General features: G+C 39.3%; 1 protein-coding gene across 2 annotated transcripts in view; it reads left to right on the top strand.

Annotated features, from left to right (window-relative positions):
• Nucleotides 1-15,495, top strand: part of STX7 (syntaxin 7) — a 34,829-nt gene extending 19,334 nt beyond the window's left edge. For both annotated transcript variants that reach the window (XM_052784378.1, XM_052784379.1), the window contains exons 3-10: nucleotides 3,609-3,678; nucleotides 5,567-5,657; nucleotides 7,290-7,427; nucleotides 8,109-8,161; nucleotides 8,935-9,025; nucleotides 10,342-10,414; nucleotides 11,370-11,452; nucleotides 14,116-15,495. In XM_052784378.1, the coding sequence (XP_052640338.1) occupies nucleotides 3,609-3,678; nucleotides 5,567-5,657; nucleotides 7,290-7,427; nucleotides 8,109-8,161; nucleotides 8,935-9,025; nucleotides 10,342-10,414; nucleotides 11,370-11,452; nucleotides 14,116-14,205 (689 nt within the window). In that variant the 3' untranslated portion in view covers nucleotides 14,206-15,495. The remainder of the gene's footprint in view (nucleotides 1-3,608; nucleotides 3,679-5,566; nucleotides 5,658-7,289; nucleotides 7,428-8,108; nucleotides 8,162-8,934; nucleotides 9,026-10,341; nucleotides 10,415-11,369; nucleotides 11,453-14,115) is intronic.
• The last annotated feature ends 3,416 nt before the right edge of the window (nucleotides 15,496-18,911 follow it).

The raw sequence follows: 18,911 nt of genomic DNA, 5'->3' as shown, positions 1-18,911 counted from the left end.
CCTGTCTTTCAGAGCTGCTTGGGAAGTTGGAAGAATTATGAAGTGGGGAAGGGAAAAACATAAAGGGTGAGGTAACCTAGGAACCTGTCAAAACTGTGCTCTGATCTTTGGTCCCTGACTGTTACCAGTATGTTTGCAGTGCAGAGCTAGGACTTTTTGAGTTGGGTCTAAGTCTTTGGCTCTCCGGGACAGTTGAACATTGCCGATGGATTGAGAGGCACCAAAACAGTTGCCAGGTGCCTTAATGTGCCAGCCTGAACTCCCTGCACAGGGGCAAAAAGCTGGTTAAACAAGGGAGGCAGTACCTTTATAAATACCACCATCAGCAGTGAAGCTGGGAACTTAGGTCTCTCTGTTTTATGAGAAGTAATCCCAGGTTTCCCGTAGTTTTGCTCTCCCCCTTCAGTGCCAAGATCCTCTCCCTGCTTGTTTCCCAAATGGGGCAGTGGAAGGACCCAGCAGAGATGTTTCTACAGTCTAACCTTCAGGAGGAGAGGCTGAGGCTACCCTACGTTTCCCTTGAGGAAAGGAAGGGATATTGACTTGTAACTAAGCAGTTTTGAAGCCAGTTCTTGCTTTCAGATTCTGTAAGATCTCTGTGTGTGTGTGTGAGGGGGAAAAGGCACTTTACCTCTATGGTCCAGGTGGTAATGTCTTAAAGCCTATTTTAAATTTTGTTTTTATCAATAAAGTTGTACAAGTTCCTGAGTCTGGACAAATGTCTGTGGTTCCGATGGTTTTGTGATTATATGTATAATATTATGTCAAATGTCTGAATGAGTAATAGCTACAGTAAGAACTCTGTAAAAAAACAGGCCAAACCAAAAGAATTATGAGACTATAAAAAATAAATTTTTTAGCCTGTATACACTCCAGCATGTTTATGTTAATATGAAGGAGTACAAAGGATGGATTTCATTAACTCATCAACCTGCAGGTGTGTACTGTAAATCAAGATTTCAGGAAGGTCAGCTTCTCTGCTTCCTGTGTTATACTGGTCCTACCAACTTGCTTTGTTTTTTTTTTTATGAAGATAACTTCAGGAGTGGTGCTGAAGACTGTTGGCCAAAATTTACTGCTCTGCCTTTTTTCTGTTTGCTTACTTGAATAAGCAATGTTTCACTTTTCAATGCAATATACTTCATATGAACGAAAACTTGAAAAGAGAAATGCTATTTTTTTTCTGGATAATATCCTTGTTGTAAAAGGTTAAGGTGGAAAATGCTAAATTACAGGGAGCCCAGAAAAATTGATGTCAGTTCAGTCCTTGGGTTTTTTTTCTTTATTTTATTTTAGTTTTTCGCCTTGAGATTTGAAAGCCTGTTAGAACTTTGCTGTTTTGATGCATACGTACAGACTTCTTGGTAAAAGGTGTTTGAATTTTGTGCTGAATTCTTGAATCACAAGACCTGAACTGGGATGAACTTCTCCCTGCCTGGAATTGTATAGCTGACTAGCTACGCGGTGCTGGCTTTTAATTTCCCCTCAATTACCTACTTGTGTTCAGTTTTAGAAGTAGGATAAGTATCTAATTAAGTTAGAATGCAAATTTTTTCACTATAGGCTTTGTTTCAGAGAATTTTTCGAGTGAGGGCCTTTATTTAAAACACGAACCTGTATTTACTTTATTTGCAGTTAAATAATGCATCTCTAGGTGGCGGTAGGACACACCGGTACTTTTTCTGTCTGCAATGCAAACAGCTGTTAGCAGAGTGCTTGCAGTTTGTTTGGGGTTTTTTTAATTCTCCCTGTAAAAGTACATACAGAATCACTGAGCTCCTTGGCCCTTGAATCAGAAGGGAGAGTGCCTTGGAACAAATAAAGGATAATTTGTGTTCAGTTTTATAGATATTAAAACTTCACACTGTTGAAGATAACACGAGCCAGTTACCTTTTTGTTTGTTTGTTTTAAAACAATGCATTACACTGAACATAAAAAGAAGGCTTAATTACCCCAAGTCGGTATTTATCAGTTCGCGTGACCACCCCAGCTACCCAGGAGAAGCACAGTGGGCTGGCCGGTTCCCCGGCCCCGGCAGGTTGGAGGCCTCCACTGGGCAGGGAAGGGCTGATGCTTGGTGGAAGGTGGCGACTGTAGGCAAAATTCAAAAATTGTCACTTATGTTTTGCTGCTTTCCAGCTCAATTAAAACACAAGCTGCGTGAAACCCATCTTACAGTGCTGTTCCCCTCAATAATTCTTTCAGCAGCTTATGTCCACTCAATTCCCCCAAAGACTTCTGCCTTGAAGTATTTGATTTTTACCTCATGCAAAACTTAGGTACTAACTTTCCCCTTTTTTTCATGTCTTTGTTACCTGAGAATGCACAGAAGGAATTGGCTATAGCAGTTGTTGACATTGGGACGTTATGTAAAGCAGTGTAGAAAATCCAATATAATCTAATTGGAGACTTGCTATGAAACAAAGATTAGACTTAATATTATTACTTAAAATGTTCTAAGAAATTCCAGTTTTATCAAACTGCTTAACATAAGTCATAGGTAACTTTTGTCTTGCAACTGAAGTTCTGTCTGTTACAGATCTCTTCCACAGTATATGGAAAATACTCTTCTTTTGGGTTTTTTTATGGTTTTCTTCATTACTTACAGATGCTTTTTACAGCAATTTAAACTGTATTCAGGAAAAAAAGATAGTGTGCTAGTAAAGTGAGGATGCCAGGTACTATACTGTCATATTTTCTATTGACTATGTGGTACACCAGTTTGCCTGGGGAGGGCCACAGAAATACAGGGAAGAGAAGTCTACTCCTAGCTGAGGTCAAACAAAAATAAGTTATTTTGCATATGTATTCTTTCATTTTAGAAGATGTGAGGATTTTAAGCTGAGATAAAGTATGTCAAGGATATTAGTTTTGCAGTGTGATAAACTGCATATCCTTGAAGTGTCTGTCCGTTTTTCTCCTTGCTTTCTCATGTGACAGTAAAATACACTAAGCTGAAAATAAGGCTCAAATGATGTGTCACTTCTTGCAGTTCAAAACTAATATATGAAATACAAATCACCAGTGATTTTTAAGTGTATTCCGCATTTAAAAATGTAAGGATCTCAAAATTACAATTTAAACCTGGACACCTTTTTTTTTTTTTTTTTTTTTTTTTTTGTTAATGTACCTTAAGCCCATGAATGCTTTGTTGCTGTCTCTTCATTAATGCACTGGTTCTGAGATATTTGTGTATGATAATGTCATGGCAGTCTTTCATATGGCTTTCCAAAATGGCATGCATAAAATACGATTAAACCAGAATAAGAATTGTACTGCTTATTTTAAAAATTAATATTTAAAGGCTTGATTTATATTTATTATAGTGAAACTATTAACTGATCTTTAAATGGCATGTTTCTACCTAGGCATTTGAATACATTCCCATCCTTTATAAGAAACCCCGGGCTTTGTCTTTGACTTGGCAAAAACCGTTCCCTAGTTGTTCTGGCACTTCTTAAGTGGAGTCTTTGTAGTAGGTTGAAAAAGTCTTGAGTATCAGTTTCTGTCAACTTCTATGGCTTTAGAATTGTCAAGCAAAAATGCATAAAATTAAGCAGGGAATTGTCTATGCCCCATTAAAATTTCTCTTCCTCTTCACAAACAGCTGCTGAAATACAAAGAATACTACATCAGCTTGGAACACCACAAGATACGCCTGAGTTGAGGCAACAGCTGTGAGTACTTCACATGAAAATGTTTAATTTCATTGCATTGTAAACAGTCTCCTGGTAGGTGATGAGGTGGGTTTTTGTTAGGCAGAGTACTTGATCTCACCAAGAAAGGCAAGTATAGAGAAATACTTGAAACTTAAATGTTGAGATGCGCTTTTTAAAATTAATCTTGGATAGTCTGTAAACTAAAGTCAGCTGGTTTGCCCATGTATGTTGCCTGCAGTATCAATCCATCTATAAAACCTATGCTGTATGTCAGCAAAGGGAAAGTGGCAGGACCAGAAGCACTATCACTGTTTAAAAAACAAACACCCGCACCCCTCCACTCCAGTCAACTTTTCAAATCTGTATGTATCAGTTTCACAAGGTAATTAATATATTGGGGGAGGTTTGTGAGATATGATACTGGGGGAGAGAGGGGGATGTCTTTTTAGTGATGAAAGCTACAATAAGGGATGACATTATAGAATAAACATGTACCAGAAATACTAAAATAGCAGAAATGAAATAAGGCTCCAAGGCAGATGCTGTGCTGTAGTTCAGTCACTTGAAGGTGCTCTTTCATTAATACGCCACTAGCAGAGACAGTCGGCTCTTCTCTGCTTTTCTGCGTGGTCTAATGAACCGCTATGATTTTTTTCCATTAAACTGCTTTACCACATTAATCTCAGCATCATAAATGCACGTAAGCAACGTGTTGTGCTAACCCTGAGAAAGTTGGCAGTCTTCAGTGTGGTTAATGCCCCACTGTGGCCGTTGAATAGTAGGAGGAGGTGCGTGTTGGACCAAAGGTATCACATTCATCTTGTGTGAACAGCCAAATTGCTTTATAATAGCCTGAGTTCAGGGCCCATAACATTAGCCAGGTACAATCCACAGTGGATATGCTACTGGAGTCTGTGAATAGGTGAAGATCAACATATACAGTTTCTGCAGTAACCAGACAGGATCTGGGCATAAATTCACAACTAAACAGGATAGAAACTGTTGTGAAGGTCATGTTCCAGTCACTTTATGGAGGTAATATATATGGTAAGTTTCCCTGAGTTTTCATCTGTCCCTTTTTCACTTGTCTGAACACTTGGCCTTTCCTTTCATGTTGGTATGTATCTGAAGAGTTATTTTATTATTTTAAATATTGATGTTGATGGTTTGCTAATAGCTTTCCAGATAAAACCTTTTCATATACACTGGGGAGGAGGATGCAAAAGCAGATAAAGCATTTGAGTTGCTCCAGGAAAAAAATATGAAGATTGGTAAAGGAGTGTGTGATAATATCAGAAGCAAAGAGAGAAAAAAAACCCAAAAATAGCAATGCTGTTGAAGACAAGGCTTTTTATTTTAAGCACTGTTAAAGCTATTAGTAAATCATGAAGTTTTCAGTTAAGTTTGCAGCTATTGTATCATGGGAGCATATAGATCTCTTTGGAGAAGCTTTCCAGTAACTATCAGGAATTGACCTTTCATGGGCTGTGGTATTGGAATTATATTCAATCCACGGTATGTTCTTCCATGCAGAAAAAACTTGGTCTTTTCTACAGTTATTCTGAACTCAGAAAGGACCAGGTGTGCCCAACTATTGATAGACTCAAAAGAACTATGAAAAGCATGTTTGGATATTCATAATAACTAGAAACCTATTGCTGCACATTAGGAAAATAGTAGAAACCTCAAAAAAATAAAGGTGAGTAACGATGCTGTCACACTAAGGAACACACCTTCTTCAGCATCTGTCCCGCCTGGAATCCATGATGTCACGCCTTTACAGTGAAGAACAGAATAAAGATGGCTTCGTGCACTTCAGGAGCATTTAGTACTGCTGCTTTTCTAAGAATCAGTGAAATTCAAAGGAACCCAATGGTCTCTAATGAAACTCTGCATTTGGTTTTAGGCAACAGAAGCAGCAATACACCAACCAGCTTGCCAAAGAAACTGACAAATACATTAAAGAGTTTGGATCTTTGCCTGCAACAAGCGAACAGGTATAAAACCAAAGAGCATGGCTTGTTTGACTATCATGTTGGCTCATGTAGAGTATTTGAGTGACTTCAGTTCTGCATGCCTATATTTGTGCTCCTCACCAGGCTTTCGAAGCGCTGTTTAGTTAGTCAACACATTTGCACAACAGGGACACTTAGAACATAAGAATATTTTGTTGCAGTCCAGACTTGTTCCAAAGTTGGTGTTATGTATCAGGAATGAGGTAGCTTGACTGAAATGGCAGGAATCAAGGCAATGCGTTGTGCCTGTGATTTCAGGCTGCACAAAGCTGCACTTTGTAATCCGTTGCAGTGATGCTAAGTCTGACTCCGCAGGTACTCTGACTGCTTCCAGGGTCAAGGAATTGTGTGCCAAAACCACTTGCAGGGCAGGTGGCCCAATAATTTGGTTATGCATAGTAGGTCTGTTCTACATCACTCAGATCAGCATACGTGCTATGTCTTGTCCACAGGCTTTTTCCTTTCTTAAGAGGAGCGGACAGGAGCTGTACAAGTTGGTTTAGTAACAGTCTTTAAACTGCTTCTTTCCCAGGTTGGTGTAAAATCTCGTCAGGAGGTAACATGTGAAGTGGCTGTTGTCATTAACACACTCCTGTCTGCCATCCTATAGTTTCCTACCCTAGTGAAATCCATTGCTTAAATAAGGGAGGAGCAACTGGATCCCAGAAAACATGGATTCAGGTTATTGTCACTCAAACAACTTGCCTGCTCTGTGGCTGGTTACCAAGGAGCCTTTAGGAAAATGAATTGTCTTGAAACACTGAATTCAAATGGCAGGCCATGACATGTGTGTGCTCATCCTGTCAAGTTGTAAACTCCTAATGGAAGTGTTAAAACTTGGTCTTGGTATATAACCTCTAGTTCAGGCAAAGTATGTTTGGGTGGGGTTTTTTATGTTTTTTCTGTTTCTTTATCTTGGAGCTGAAAAGTTGGCGGTGAGATGTTTTACTGTTTAATTTTACTCCTTTTATCATGAGCATCTTCATCAAAGCTACCTCTCAATTAAATGCATAAATAACAGATTGATAAATGGCAAATTATAACCTCTCAGAAATTTGGAAGGAAGGATTGATATAATGTATACATTTAGGGAAATATGGTGGAGGCTCTCCCGAGTGCCCAGTAAAAAGCACTTAAGAGGGGACATGAACCCACTTCTGGATGCAGCTCAATATGTATTTCCAGCATTTATGTAAAATACATGTGAAGTGCCCTGTTCTTTCTTTTCTGCACCCTTCCCCCCCAGTTCGGTCACCTTTGCATATTTTAGCATTCACGGTATCAAAATATTTCATAATTAAACAGTATGTTTTATAATCAAAAGATAATAAGGAAGGTAGAAGCTTTCTTGTCCCTGTCCATTTCTCATTTCCAGCTGTTAAATGAAAATAAATACATTGGTTTCCTCTTTCAATACTGTAAATTGTGCAAAGTTACATGATCCCAGAGGGAAGGAAGGTTTGTTCATGCAGTTGCTAATGGTTTTGTAGACAGCCTTCCTGTACACCTATTTAGAAAAAAAAGAGTATATGCCTTAGCATCGAGCAGCCTGGGAATGGCAAAGCCTTGAAAAGCCGGAGCTCATTTGACTTGGTAAAACTTTTTCTCCTGTAGCGTCAAAGAAAAATACAGAAAGACCGTCTTGTGGGGGAGTTCACCACAGCACTAACAAATTTCCAAAGACTCCAAAGGCAAGCTGCTGAGAAAGAAAAAGACTTTGTAGCCAGAGTAAGAGCCAGCTCAAGGGTATCTGTAAGTATCAGAAAACGTGCCATTATACTCTGTTTACAATGGTGTTGGTGGTGGTCGATGTCAAACTTGCCTCCACAATGCTACTTTCAAAAGCTCAAGTCTGACTTCAAATACTGCAGAACGTGTGCTATATGATTTTATAGTAAAGGCTGAATAAAGTTTTGGTAACTCCCCCCTGAGAACTGTTACTTTTTCCTTGCCTTTGTCACACAAAGACATGAACCGCCCCTGGGTTCATGCCGTAATCTTGCAAAAGCCATTCTTAGTAGATTTTTAAATGTTTTTGCTGGACCTTTAGATATCAACAGATTTTTCCTACAGGGAAGAATCACTTGCCAGATTTCTATGCAATATTAAAATGGAGAATTTGAGATTGCTGAGGAGCTTGAGATATTGAGCTTCTCCTTGTTAGCATATGAATTTTGCCTTTTCACTCTGTGCCAAATACACATTGCTGTACTTGTAAATTTTAGCAGGCAGTTACTGAGCTGAATGTTTTTGCTTGTATTTCTGCTTTATGCATACATAAAGCAAAATGAGGATGAGAACATGTTAAATCACGTTTCAGTTTGAAGTTGACTTACTATAAACCCTGTAATATTGACTCATTATAGAAATGCTGACGGTGCTCCTTTCAGGGCCATAATGTTTTATTTCTATTTTTAAACACTGATCATGTAGGGTGGTGCTCCTGAAGATAGCTACAAAGAAGGAACACTTGTCTCTTGGGACAGGTAGGCTGAATTTATTACTAAGTCTTAACCTAGCTCAGAATAATAAATGGCCTGCAGGGAAGCCAGCTGCCAATTTTTTTTTGTTTGTTTTTTTAAATTTTATTTTCTGATCAGTTGCCTTTTTCTGGAGGGAGTTGGGATAGGTTGTTCAGTTAGGCTTTCTTCCATAGGACAAGTGTAGAGAAGAGGCTTTGATGGAATACATGGGAAGGAAAAGGAGCAGTTCACATCATCTCCCTCTTTTCTTCCCATGCTTCAGCATTAGTCATCTCCTTAAGCTGCCCTAAGTCTGTATGTGGGCTTTCTGAGACCCAAACTTAGGTAAGCAGAGTCCAACCTGTGAACAGAGTAAAACTGCTAAGTTGTGGTAAGGGTCCAATGTTTACTCGGATCTCCCATTTCTTTCTTACTCTCCAAGAACTGCTTCTCAGTCTCAGATTCTGTTTTGTTGGCTAGCTTGCTTTTGCCTCAGATGGATATAAACTCTGCAGTTTATAATTCAGAAGAAACTCTGCCCTTGTGTTCATGCTTGGAATTTCCAATCAGCTAGCTCAATGCTATGTGCAACGTTGCTACAGCAGCAGCTTCCTATACCAAAGGTGTGACTGTTAGACCTTCCCTTCCTGTTAGCTAGACAGGCAAGGGTAAAAATGTGCATTTTTGTTAACTGATAATGTAAAGTATGTGTTATGTATTAACTGTTGTTTTATTCTTCTGAGTTATTTCTCATCATGCCTGTTCCATTCTGGGTGGGGGTTTTTTTTGTTTGATAGTCAACCGCAAGCACAAGTGCAAGATGAAGAAATTACAGAAGATGACCTCCGTCTTATTGAGGAGAGGGAATCTTCCATTAGGCAGCTTGAGGTAAATACAAGTGGTTTTACAGCAAAATATGCTTTTAATGCTTCCAAAGAAAAAACATTTAGTGGCATGATCATTAATTGCAGACATTAATCTTGAGGGGTCAGGGTTGGTTTGTGGGTGTGGTTTTTTTCCTTCAAAACTACAAATAACTGCCTTTAGATGTGAAATGTGCATTAGAAATCTACTGTATGAAAGCCATGTTTTGATACTGTATTTAGCTTCAGTGTTTCAGTTATGGAATAAGAGAGTGCTCATGTGATTGCAAGAAAAAATACATACAATTTTTTTCCAACATAGTGGTCATATTTTATATAACCTTTTTTTACCAGTGACTATAAATGAAGCAAAATTATACCTTTCCTCCCAGGTGTTCCCAATGTATTGCTCAACATCTTCATTTCTTAAGCAGCTTTTTTGAACACTTCTCGAAATACAGTGATACTCTGTTTCATTCAAACTTTTGCAATTAAGGGCTTGTCAAAAAGTTAAAACCATTTAAAAACAAGATGTAAACTACAGAAAAAATTGTCACGTGTGATGAAATGCTGACATCAAGAGAATTCTGTGAAGACAAAATGAGTTTTTGCAGCCAGTCTGGAATCCACATCTCTACGATCAGCAAGAAAGATGCTGGAACTGGAGTTTGTCAGGAAGTCTTGCTGATGCATGTGGCAAATTCCATTCTATGTGTACATTTTTCAATAATCTCTCCCTTGCCACCCATAACTTGCAGTGAATTGAACTAAACATGAATCAGTCATCAGTTAAGAAGAGATCATGTGCACAGTGGTAACATGGCATCTATCACTTCATCATAGCCAGATAGTAATAGGATAATGTAATATAGGTGCAATAGCCTGGCCATATTATAGAGGTAATTTCTGTAAACTGTGGTGCTTATGAAATTCGTGTGTGTTTAATTTAGGTGTACTAAAACTAATGCAAAATACTTTCTGCGCATGCTTTTACTAATTTAGCTTAACCAGATAGCTTTCAAGCAAAGTTGGCATGAGCCTTGCCCTTCAGTTAAACTAATACAAGGATGTATGTAGACAAGCCCTCAGTAACGAGAGGTCCTGTTTGTGATGTGATGTGAAGTGTACCTTGCGCACATACTCATCTTCAGTTAGTTTGATTATGATAAACTTGGTCTCGTAGTACCAAAAAAGCCTTCCAAATAAACATATTAAGTTTTTTTTATCCTGTAAAGAGTCACGGATGTGTACTCGGGAGGAGAAGGAGCAGTACTTGTATCTAAATGTACAGAGATGCTAGAATACGTTATGTCAATTAATGCGATGATTATTTCCTTGCAGGCAGATATTATGGACATCAATGAAATTTTTAAAGATCTAGGAATGATGATTCATGAACAAGGTGATGTGATAGGTAAGTCCAATTCAAATATTCTTTGAAAATTTTTTATACTGTTTCGCTGGAGAGCAGCGATGTAGAACTTCCTTTTGCTGGAAGAATTCCACTAAAGAGAATATCCATGCTAAAGCAAATCAGGTGTAACCTAATAATGGGTACACTGGCTGAGGTGACTGGGAAGACATTAAGAAAGTGTCTTTAAAATGTAGTTCAAAACATTATGTACTTTTTCATGTGTATAAAGTGTCTTTAAAAGTAGGTTTTTGAACTGTTTGAACATAAAATTGGAGTTCATGTGGGGAGTTTTACTGTATTGACTAATGATATAGGTGTGCAGATTCAGCAGAGGTTCCTGCTTTGCCCTCCGTGCAGACAGGTTTATTCTTTTAACTAAATGTGATTGGAAAATACATTTTCTGAGTCTGCTGCTAGGCCATGCTGTTGTCTGTGTCCAGCATACATTTTCAGGGCTTGTTCTATAACCTTAGCCCATAATCTGTTCATAGTTTTCCAGGAAAAAAAAAAAATCTGTGTCAGTATGGTAGAATACCAAACTAGTGTCGTGCCTCTTGGGGTGTTTTGTGTGCCTCTTTCCTCTGCTTTCATAGGCCTTGGGACTTTTTTAATCTGAGCAGAGGGTAGCCAGTAGCAAGTTGGAGGACAGGTAAAAGTTAAGAGAAAAAGAAAAAAAAAAAAAGTAGAAGTACTGAAAGTTTCATCTAGAACAGGGGAGCTGTTACTGACATGAATTCAGCTACTCATTGCCTGGGTGGTTCTGAAATGAACTCGGGCATAAGTATAGGGTGGGTCAAACTTCCATAATGCAAGGTATAAAACTTTGGCTATTGATGAAGACACCAGCACTTGAGGGGGCAGCTATTACATATGCTCTCAAGTATATTTCAGCATTCCAAACCATTGGCTGGGTTATGACTAACAACAATTTGATATCTTTCCTTTTAAAATAAAGACAGCATAGAAGCCAATGTCGAAAATGCAGACGTACACGTGCAGCAAGCAAACCAGCAGCTGTCAAGAGCAGCAAACTACCAGGTAACGTCAATGCTGACTGCCAGTTGCATGTAACTGTCCTTTCTCAGTAGTCCTGACTTCCACTTTCTTACACAGTTCAGATTTTTCTTATCAATTTCCTCAAGGCTTGGAGGCTTACTTAAAGGTTTATGTTAGACTATGTTGGTATTTCTAGGTCACTATAAAACAAAAGTCAGTGATCTCTGAAAGCTTTGGGTTTCCTGTAAAATTAGCCAGGCTGTTTCAGAGCACCTGGAGTTATACCTTTATTTGAAAAAAAAACCAACCAAACAAAAAAACCAAACAAACCAACCACTCCTTTTACAGCTCAAGAAGTAAAAAGTTCCTGTATATGGAGAGCAAGCCTCTAAAGATCACTGGAGGAGCAGGAAAGATAGGCAGGGAAGTCTTCTGAAGATGCTGCCAGTTAGTACCAATTTTTGCTGTCTAAAATATTCTCAAAGCTGTATATATCCAGCTTCCATTAATTGCTACCCTGATGCTAAAAACATATTTCAAACTCAAAATTTTTTGAAAAGCCTTTTAAATACCTTGAAATGCCACTTCTGTGTAACACTTTGGGAACTTAGTAGAAATAATCTTATTAGTAATAAATTTTCCCTCTTAAGTCAGAGTTAGTCTGCAGACTTTTTTTTTTTTTTTTAAATCCTCTTGTGTGTGTTACTAGTAGCCAAGACAGTAAATCAGTGACAAAATGTCTGAAGGATTGCCTGCTAATTTCAGAAGTAGGAGAGGGAAAGGGGTGGATGCATCCTTGAACTGTATTTGATGGCACTAATTGGCACGTTAGGAATGGTTGATGGCTCCTATTTTGATACTGACAGAGTTCAGGAAAAAGAAAATAGTAGCAGCCAAAATTTTCTGTGGAAGGTGTTAGTTTTCTGGTTAAAATTTAAAATGAAAAACTTTGTGATTTATCTTGAGGAGGAAAGGATGAATATCTTCTGATCTCAAAGGAAGGTCATCGAGACTTTTGACAAGCTTCTGTTCAGTTGGGTCTTGCAGCAGACACCGAACACTCTGCAGAGTTGGCCCATGTTTGAAAGGATTGTGTAGTTTGCTTCAGATTTGAACTTTCCTTTGCTTGAAAACTCATCCTTATTCCAAGACACTGAAAAATCATTTCCACTTTCAGCAGACTTATCTTAATTTAAGCAAATATTATATCTCTGTGGTCTGACCCCCTCAAGAAAGTGTTAAGAGGCCCAGGCATGCTGGCGGGGACGAGGCTGCACATGGTTGGTACCCTTACAACTCCTGTTTGTGGTTGGACGAGGTATGCACCACTCATCTGCCACGTGGGGTGCATTCACACAGCAGATCTGTTTGGGCAAAGCCAGGCTCCTCTCCTTTCTTTCCCCCTTTACCACTGTTGCTTCAGCACTTGTAGAAATGACGATCAAGTGTATGAGGGAATAAGATCGCCATGGTTTTACTCCACTGATTTGCTTAAGTAGTGTTACAGGGGAAATGTTTGACTTCAATGCAGTGTTGGCAAGAGGTGGTCTCCAGAAGAGACTGGGAGTGTAAGGAGAGAACTGACCACAGATTTAAAACCAGGAAGGTACTCTAGCAAACATATTGAGTTCTAGCAAGTGAAACAATGAAATGATGAAATCTTAGCCTGACGATGGGAGAAGTGGCAGCGAGATAGTAAAACTAGAAGAGAATAGTTAAGAAACTTGGTAGTCTGCATGGTAGTGGGCAGAGAACTGGCAGCTCCAATGAAGAACTGACACAGATGTAGTTCTTCAAAGGGAAAAAAAACCCCAAAACCACCCAGGCAGAACAACCTCTGCAAAACAGAGCAAAGCCTGGCTTTGCTTCTGGAGCTGTGGCCTAGAATCCCAAGATTTGAATGTTATTATCCCTTGGCTATCAGCAAAAGCCTGTGAAACCCACTGGTAATTTCCTTTCCTGCTGTGAAGGAAACCTTCAGATTCCATATCCTTCAGATAAAGGATGACAGACTGCTGCTAGTCTTGGGTGCTCTGATACATCAAGTTACAGACCTGTATGGGAGACGTGAAAGTTCTGGACAAGTTCATAACTTTATTGTAGTGATATCTATATAACTGGGTCTCTAGTCAGGTGTCTCTCTTTTTTTTTTTTTTTTTTTTTCTTTTCTCTTTTTTCTCTTAAGAGCATGTTGTACCTAAGAAACTTGACAAAAACAACTTTAAAATAACTCTGTGAATAGATGCAAAGTCAATCTTCCAGGAGTTTAAAATTGCAGTCCGTTGTCCTTTTCTGTATAAACATTAATAGTCGTTAAATTTTTTTTTTTCTAGCAGACCATTTCTACCTCATTTACTGTGCAGATTGATTGCTCATTTTCTTCTATATGTGGTCACCTGCTCTCTCATGTTTTCTTCCCCCCTGTGTTCTAATTACATCCATTCATTATGTTACTGCATTCTCTTTCATTAGTTTATTATGTATGCCAGAAAATACCACTGAAATCATTCTGTTGAATAATATAGCCATAAAAGTAAGTTGTGGATAACTTAGCTCTTTTTTTTTTTTCTTGAACAACTTTATATGACTTGTTAGTAAGGACACAATTTAGATTGCACAAGCAGTAGGACCATAAAAGCATTTGACTAGTCTTCTGATGTGGTGGTGCAGTTTTCAATCAACTTGGTTTTTTTCTCTGTTGGCAGCAAAGGTCCCGAAAGAAGATATGCATCCTCATTGTTATACTTGCTGTTGGAGTATTGCTTCTTGGAATCATCATATGGTTATCTACTTAAGTCTCTGGAGAAAGCACTGTAATTGGTATTTAAATTATGAAAGGAAATTCCTAGTCATGGTTTGCTCATTGTGAAGCTGAGTAAAATAATGGTTCTGTACTTCATCACACTTACTTTTTTTATAAGACTTCTTGTTTTAACCTGAGAAGTAACATTCTCAGTACTACTGTCAATATAACTGCCTGCCCTCTTGGATGTGGGTGCTGTCTTACCAGAAAAAAAACCAGTCAAGGTCATAAACTGTTCCATTAACTTAAACATAAAAACCTCTTAAGGTTTAGGGGTTAATCAAAATCCTAATAATTTTTTTGATGGGGCGGGTAATTATCTTTTGGGATATTGCTAAATGTTGCTGCCAAAACAAACTCCTGAATTGTTGCTTGAGGCAATGAATTCACATCTCAGAATTTATTTTTAAGTTAAAAATGTCTTTCTGTCTCTTTCCCTTCCATCCCACTCACCTGCCCATTTGATATGGGTGGTTCAAAAATAAAATGTAGGTTGCTGAAGTTGGTGTGATCTCTCTTTTGTAACTGAAGCCTTTGAATTAAGCCTTCAGTTTGCCTGAAATCTTTCAGATGCTTTATATATCTCTGTATCTGGCATTGAGTATGGTTATGCCTGGAAGCCTCCTGCAAAGGCAGGTAGGGTGGATGATGTAATTATGTGGATTTTTTGTTTCGGTTCTTGCATTAAGAAATACCGTGGTTTATGTGCACGTCTGGTATCTTTGCATCTGAAGTGTGCATCAATGAGCTCACTGGGAAGAACAGAAATTCCCAACTTCCTAACTGCACTTGAATGTCACTGTTATGAAACTGCTGTGATTTGGTTTCCATGAACAGATCCAAAGTTGTATGTGAGGTCTTTCATACAGCTGAAGAAAAGAAGATTACAAGTTCAATTCCAAGTTCAACAGTGATATATGAAATTAAGTTGAAATCAGTTGAACTGATTCAAACTGTTTAAGACGTTTGATGCTTATAGCCTTTAAAATGACCTTTTTCCTTTTGTGCCATTTTGTACTAATATATTAAAAATGCAACAACAATTTTTTTGCCAATTAATCTATTTGCCTTTTTAATTGATCTTGGTGAACTAATCTGAAAAGTGTACAAATGAAAAAGTCACTTAATCTGTATTTTACAAAGTTCTTGTACACTAGACTGATAGAGAATGCACTGTTTACACGGTGACCTATGAAATATCATTTGGGAACAATCTAACTGTAAGCATAAATGGACTTCAGAATTTAACCATGCAACCCAAATAAAGGTCTTTTAAAGAGTACATTTTTCTAGTAGCTCCTTTTTTTCAGAATCCGTCTTTACAAGCACAGCTGTTGTCTTTGCCTTTTTATATATGATTGACGCTGCTCTGAACAACTCCAGAGAATTTCAGCTCTGCTGGCCAATCAGCCCTGTGCTGCACTTCACATGGTTAATGAAAATGCTCCTGGATGTTGTATTCCCACCTGTGTGAGCCCAGTCTCTGGAGGAAAGGCTGCTTTGCTCTGTGTGGCTGCTGACAGCAGGTGCCGAGGGTAGATTGTTACTAGTTCTCCTTTGGCATAGCATGAAGCATTTTGAGGGATGGTGCGGAAGGAAGCTTGTGCTGCTGTATTTGGATTCCAAAAGCAATGGAGGAAAAATAAGTCCTGTGAAACTGCATGATTATGTTCTATGTAACGTGGAAAACATCTCTGAGATTGAAAGAGGAATTTAAGTTGCAGTATGGACTCTTCTGTGTTGAGATCCCAGCCACTGTGTTCTGTGGCTGCCTTTGTGCTGAGAGTGAGGCGGGACTCCATTCACTCTTAGTTGTTGAATAACCATCAGATATGCTTTGGGCCACTACCAGCCATGGTGAGGCTGTCACTAGTGATGCTAAAGCCTTTTTTTGTTTCCAGACTACACTAGTCTAAACTAAAAGAGCAGTCAGCTTTTTGGCTGAGTAGCTTCCTCACCAGTGAACTGTCTAAAACAGACTTTGGAAGTTTCCTGACCCTAATGTTTAACAAACTCTTTACGCTATTGCAAACAGGTGCAGAGGAATGGCCTGATCCTACTTGCCCAGGAGATCCTTTTCTCTGTTGCAATACCTCATACCTGCTTCTGTCAGTGACTGACTGATTCCACTGACATGCCTGGGGGAGGAAAAGCAGCACTTCAGCAGCAGATCTTCAGCTCTGGCTGCTGGCAGATCAGAAATTCTATCTATGCTTGATACTTGTCACATTTTGTCTGCATTGCAATTTGTCTGTTTGTTTGGTTTTCTACTAGGAGGGTTCTCTACTAAAAGGCTTACCAAGCTGAAGAATATCGCTCATCTTGGGATGAGTGACTGCAAAGCAGAGTAGCCAGTATGTAAACCTTCATCCATCAGGAGCTGGTGAGAATCAGGCTGGGGCAACAATTTTGAGTGACTCAGAATTTCCAAGGTGCGCAGCATTGCGTTTCCCAAACTCCCGCTGCAGCCTGCTGCCTCTGCTCTTGTTCTTCTGTGTCTGATTTGTCTGCATGTCTTTATTTCCCACATGGAGTTGGCTCTTTATTTTCAGGGTCATGCGCCTGTTCAGCTGCTCTCCGGTGGTAGTGGTTCGGGCACTGTCAGGGAGAAGAGCGCTGCTGAGAGCCACGGTGCGTCCATCGCTTGCTTCCCTTCATGATCTACTGGTAAAAAGTGCTTATGGTGTGGGGGTGGCTCCCCCACATGCTCTCAGATGAAAGATTTCTTCCTTTCTTGAATCCCAGTGGAGGGGGGACACTGGAGCCCTTTACCTGTGGAACTGCTGAAGGGCCAGCTGTCAGAAGTCATGGGGATTTCTCTGCCTGGGCAGCCAGCTGGGGGCTGGCTGGTACCAGTAGGTCAGCACCGCAGTGTTTACACACAGGCTCCTGTGCCTGTTGGAGAGACCAGCCTGCAAGGCCCTAATTGCTCATTAAGAATCTTGGTGCTATTAATTTTCAAACTTGATTAGGCAGAAACAGAAGTGTTGGGCTTTTTTGTATTTAGAGTGTCCATGTTGGGGGACATAAATACTCCTTTTTAAGCTGCTCTTAAGGGAGCTCCTCTCCTTCTATCTTTTCCCTCCCCTGCATACACGCATGCTTAACTGTATAAAATGCAATTTCCAAGTATTTAAAGCAAGCTTTGATATCTGTTAAGAACCCAGTAAAACATCTGGATGTAACATGTATGAGTCAATGGTTTTAGAACAAAGATTTTGGCTGTTCCATATTATCCATCAATATCTGTCAGATTAGCAAGGCCAAAAAATGCAATCAAAGCACCCTTCATTTTATTGAAGGAACCTGGTAAGAATAGTTCCTTTGTAGTTATCTTAACCACGCACCAGGGGTGCTTTTCTGTTCTTTCTTGCTTTTTCAAAGAGCTGAAAATCGCAGGGGCAGACAGCTTTTTAAAGGCTTTTTCCCTGCCCCCTGCACCTCCCCCCTTGGAAATTGCTCTTGATAATCAGCAGGGTATACGATATTCCCAAACTAACTTCATACCGAAGAGCTGCCTTAAGTCACCCACATGCACACTGTGTGCATATAGTCAGCAAATAAGTTTGATGTCAGAGGTATGGGCTAGATGTGGGGCATCAAAAATAGTTTGAAACCATGAAAACAATTTTCAGCTTGGGAAGTAAGGGGTCAAAAGGTGGAGGGAGGGAGATAATGACATAATCTGTTAGTAAAGTTTGAAAGATCAAATACCCTTGTAGTTGATCACTGGTTTGGGATGTTTCAAGGACTGTTTGTGTTGCTGGGTATCACATTTGGAAGAGACGACTTGCTTTGCTTTTGTTTAGTTCTGGTTGAACTTATTTGATGCTTTCAGGAGCAGAAAGTTAGTGAGGGAGGAAAGAGCAGAGATCTCCTTGCTGCTGTATATCAACATTTGATGACCTTCTGTTTCTTATGATACCTACAGTGCAAAGTGGTGCTTAAGTGCATGGCATGCAGCTTTCCTTTTCAGTTTGCAATTAAGTCCAAATCTCTCACCCAAAGCTGTTGTGGAGTGAGGAGTAATTATTCTCTGATGAGGTGCCCACCTGCAGATCCATTCTAGATGCTACTGCAACATAGAGTTGCAAGAATAAATATCTGAAAGCGATCAGCTTTCAGACATCTTTGTCCTTGTACGCGCCTCCGATGGTGCCCCTGAAGCTGCAGAAGTTTCTGTAGCTTAAGAATGCAGATAACAAGGCATTTATTTAGTTCTTTGTGTGTCCTGAACATATTCAATGATAGAGGAGGCCAAGTGTTTGCTTGCACAACAGTAAGGAACTCTACAAACCCAGAAATAACCAGAAAAAGTAATAAAATGTTCATTTTCGAAAGGCATGCTGTATTCCCTCAAGCAGAACATCATCAGAGTACCAAACGATGTCGTAATTTACTATTTATACAACTGATTCTCTGCTTTTCCCGTTGGCTATTTTGAATGTCTGGGCTTGAACACAGCTGTAGTGATTCCTTTTGCTCCTGTTCCAAATATCAGAAAGGTACTTGGGGTAAGGGAATGCATCACACTTGTTGATATTTGCAAGAATATTCTGAAGAAGAAATACTCTAAGTGTCTGCTTGCTGATAGTCATGCCTCAGTCCACAGCACAGCACTTTTCTGCTACTGCTGATAAAATAGATTCTTCCGATTTAAGAAAAAAAGCCCCAAACCCTAGATTACAAGGCTTGTTA

The sequence above is a fragment of the Harpia harpyja genome, chromosome 4, assembly GCF_026419915.1.
Source record: "Harpia harpyja isolate bHarHar1 chromosome 4, bHarHar1 primary haplotype, whole genome shotgun sequence".
Lineage (NCBI taxonomy): Eukaryota > Metazoa > Chordata > Aves > Accipitriformes > Accipitridae > Harpia > Harpia harpyja.
The sequence above is the reverse complement of the archived record's forward strand: the minus strand, read 5'-3'. Positions and strand labels throughout refer to the sequence as shown.